The sequence below is a fragment of the Vigna unguiculata genome, chromosome 5 (assembly GCF_004118075.2).
Source record: "Vigna unguiculata cultivar IT97K-499-35 chromosome 5, ASM411807v1, whole genome shotgun sequence".
Classification (NCBI taxonomy): Eukaryota; Viridiplantae; Streptophyta; class Magnoliopsida; order Fabales; family Fabaceae; genus Vigna; species Vigna unguiculata.
The window spans coordinates 27066260-27070674 of record NC_040283.1 but is presented as its reverse complement, the minus strand read 5'-3'; the positions used below and the strand labels follow the sequence as shown (position 1 = coordinate 27070674).

The window sequence follows — 4415 nt, the reverse complement described above, 5'->3', positions numbered from 1 at the left end:
ATGTTTGGGTTGGCTTTCGCTATTGTTTTCCTTTTGACTGCAACATTTGCAGTGTTAACTTCATGTGGCCATGCAGCACTTGGTTGCAATGAACAAGAAAGGCAAGCTCTTCTAAGGATCAAAGGAAGCTTTAAAGATTCATCATGGTTTTCATCTTGGGAAGGAAGTAGTTGTTGCCAATGGAAAGGTGTAGACTGCAATAATCTTACAGGCCATGTTGTCAAGCTTGATCTCAGAAATCCTTGTTATCCGTTAAGTCATGAAGAAAAGTTGCAACTTAACTGTAAGTTTTACGACTACGTCCTTAAAGCTCAACAGGTTCACCCTTCTATATTGGAGCTTAAATATCTAACTTATTTAGATTTGAGTGGAAACAAATTTCATAATAGTTCAATACCAGCGTCCATTCAAACTTTGCAACATCTGCAAGCCCTTTATCTCTCTGATAGTCATTTTAGTGGTAGGATCCCGTACAATCTTGGGAACCTCACAAAATTGCTCATTCTTGATTTGAGCTTCAATGCTCTCTATGCGGATGACTTCTACTGGATTTCTCAACTTTCATCCCTCCAATACCTTTACATGAGTGATGTGTATCTTGGCAAGGCACAAAATTTGTTGCAGTCACTCGACATGCTTCCTTCTTTGATACAACTAGAATTAATCAATTGTGGACTTGATAAGTTGCACACCCATAAACATGTTAGCACCACAAATCTTTCCAGACTGGAATACCTCTATCTAACAGAAAATGGACTTCAGACTCCGTTTGTGGATGCTTTTCAAAATATGACTTCCATTGCAGTCATTGACCTTTCTCACAACAACCTGAATTCCACTCCCTTCTGGTTGGGAACCTCTGCTAACCTCGTCTGTCTATTTCTTGATAGTAATGCTCTTTATGGCTCACTTCCATCTGCTCTACAGAATCTAACTTCCCTGGTTTATCTCGGCCTTTCACAAAACAAGTTTCATTCTGTTCCGGGGTGGTTAGGAGAGTTAAAGGGTCTTCAATACCCCAGTCTTTCAGGTAATGATGTCAATCATATTGAGGGATCTCTAGCATCTCTTCTGGGAAACTGTTGTCATCTTCAACAATTAGATATGTCAAGAAACAAAGTTCAAAGTGATGCACTTGGAAACCATATACAGTCTAAATGCATTAGGCACGATTTGATGTATTTGGATTTAAGTCACAACGAATGTAATGGTCATTTGCCACCATGGTTGGGACAGCAAAAAAATCTAAGTTCATTGATTATGACTGACAGTAAATTGGTGGGATCTCTTCCTTGTGGGATAATAACAAAACTTGTCGATCTGAAGATATTGGTGCTTTCCAACAATAACTTCACGGGTTCTCTTCCTGACTGTATCGGGGAACTTGTCAGTTTAAACATTTTAGTACTTTCTTCCAATCATTTTGATGGGGTCATTCCAAGGAGTTTAGTGCAACTTGTAAGCCTAACAGATCTAGATCTTTCACAAAACTCTTTAAATGGTACCATTCCTCACAATATTGGTCAACTTCAAAATTTGTCCACCTTATATCTGTCTGAAAATAAGTTACAGGGAAACATTCCTTACAGTCTTAGTCTGCTTCTAAACCTTCGCAACTTAGACATATCCCTTAATCATTTGGAGAATTTGGTGTCTGACATAAGATGGCCCAGCCAACTTGTCTACTTAAATCTCACAAATAATCATATCAGTGGGTCACTTCCCCAAGATATTTCTGATAGTTTGCCCAATGTCACTCACTTGCTTCTTGGAAACAACCTTATAAGTGGTCTCATTCCAGATTCATTGTGCAGAATAGACTCTTTGTACAGTCTTGACCTTTCGGGAAACATGTTAGTTGGTGAAATTCCTAACTGTTGGAGTGTTACTCAAAGACCCGGTGTCATAAATTTGGCTTCCAACAAATTATCAGGTGTCATTCCGAACTCTCTGGGTAATCTACCCACGTTGGCATGGTTGCATTTGAACAATAACACCCTACATGGGGGTTCTCCATCATCTCTGAGAAATTTAAATCAACTTTTAATTTTGGATGTTGGAGATAACCATTTGTCTGGGATTATCCCTTTATGGATGGGGAATATCTTTTCCTCGATGCAGATTCTAAGGCTTCGGCAAAACAGGTTTAATGGAACAATTCCTTTACAATTGTGCCAACTTTCTGCTCTGCAAATGTTGGACCTTTCAAACAACAACTTGATGGGTCAAATTCCTCATTGCATCGAAAATCTCACAGGTATGGTCTCAACAAAAAATACTTCTTTCAACCAACCTAGTAGATATGTTGAATGGTATGAACAAGATGTCAGAGTGGTCATGAAAGGAAGAGAACTTGAGTATACAAGAAATCTAAAACTTGTGGTAAACTTGGACTTGTCAAACAACAATTTGATTGGATCTATTCCAGATGGAATAACATCACTTGGTGCATTGCTTGGCCTAAATCTATCACACAATCATTTATCAGGACATATCCCTAAAAGAATAGGAGACATGAAATCACTAGAATCTCTTGACCTCTCTCATGACCAACTTTCTGGTGCAATTTCAGAAAGCATAACTAGTTTAACTTGGTTAAACTACTTGAATTTGTCCTACAACAACTTTTCAGGACCAATTCCCAAAGGGACTCAATTATCAACCCTTGATGATCCTTTTATTTATGCTGGCAACCCATTTCTATGTGGACCTCCACTGCCGAATAAGTGTTTTTATGATCACTTCAATGGTGGTAATGAAGATGGAGAAAAAGATGACAAAGAGGATAAAGTTGAGAAATTGTGGTTTTACTCTGTCATTGCACTTGGCTATTTTATTGGGTTTTGGGCTGTGATTGGAAGCTTGTTGTTGCATAGAAGTTGGAGGCTTGTTTACTTTCAATATGTTGATGAGTCAACACAGAGGATAAATGTATCATTGGCTATACATTTAGCAAATTTTAAGGAATCATTGACAGGAATCCTGATGCTGCGTGAGACATTATGGTAGTGTTTATGCATTCGGTCTTTCTTTTATGCTCTTGGAGGATTTCATGTTTATTTTGCTTCATAACTAATTACTTGGACTTTGTAAAATAGGAATAGATGCTACTCGTAGAATTTCTTGTTTACATAATAATTGCTAAAATGCCGCATGTTATGTCCTTTTCCAATTCCCAAATAATCTGAGTGCCTGCCCTCATTTAAGAAAGGTTGATGTTTCCGGTGACTTGGGAAATATAATAATACTTTATAATAATTATTTAAATTTCAGTTTGAACATGAAGAAAATCAGAACGTGTGTTCATATTTCTGACTCTTGCGAAAAGTTTTTCCCTGTACGACCTGTTCTACATAAATTTTGTAATAATTTTTTGATTATTAAAATTTAACAACTTTCTCGTATGTTATTGGATGTGAAAGTAGTCTTTGTTACTACCGTCAACTCTTAGGAGGAGCAAGTATTAAATAAATTTAAATAGATACGTTAAATCAATTACACATATTTTATATGCTATTACGAGTACTAATGTTTATTTTGTATTTCAAATATTCAATGACGAGCACATTGACACATAATGTTAAAAACGTGAATTTTTAAGCTTATATAAATTAAAAAAAAAATCCAAGCCAATATTAATCATAAATAATAAATGGATATTTTGATTCTAATAGTGCAAATCAATGATATTTTTGTTTTGGTAAGAAATACTTATAAAGATACTCAACTAAAGCTAACTTAAAATATTACAGATCATCAAACTAATAAAGGAGGTTGCAAAAGTTATATATATGACCTGCAATTTCCTTTTAGAATAGAAGGAAGAAACTTAAGATGTTTGTTTGGTGAAGAATGGAAAGATTATGTATACTATAAAATAGTGGGAGGCTACGGCGACGGAGTATATGTTGTCCCGTCGTCTATTGGTGGGTAGTGGTGATGGTAGTGGTGAGTTGAAATCTTGCAGAGGTGAACCTTTACTAGTGAACTCAGCAAGTGTTGTAGGGTGAAGATGGTGAGTATAAGGAACAAAACTAGCATCTTCCTCTTCATAATTAATCTACCAATTCTATTTATTTATGCTTTAATTTACCAAAACAAATCCTATTTTAAATTATTACTTTTAAAAGAAATTTGTCACCACTTTGTTAAAATTCAAAATAAAAGTAAATTTATGTTTTACATCGAAACTTTATTAACTTAACAACATTGTAAAATAAATGTGAGACAAAATCATAAGATTACTCCAAATTTATTGTTCCTGTCCTAACTCTCATCCTTGAATGTCCTGTATAAGCACATAACAAACACAAGGGTAAGAGTAAGGGTAAGCTAAAATAGTAAGAGGCAAACCATGTTAGAATTTTGGCACATATAAAATTTAACTTTTCCCTAGAATCCTTCTCTTTATTAAA

At 35.4% G+C, this 4415-nt stretch overlaps 1 protein-coding gene across 1 annotated transcript; it reads left to right on the top strand.

Annotated features, from left to right (window-relative positions):
* On the top strand, positions 1 to 3009 carry LOC114184553 (receptor-like protein EIX2). The gene has a single exon (XM_028071859.1). The coding sequence runs from the start codon at positions 1 to 3 to the stop codon at positions 3007 to 3009; it is 3009 nt and encodes a 1002-aa protein (XP_027927660.1).
* Positions 3010 to 4415: the final 1406 nt, after the last annotated feature.

Coding starts and splice junctions, on each gene's coding strand:
- LOC114184553 (XM_028071859.1), top strand. CDS start 1: ATGTTTGGGTTGGCTTTCGCTATTGTTTTCCTTTTGACTGCAACATTT.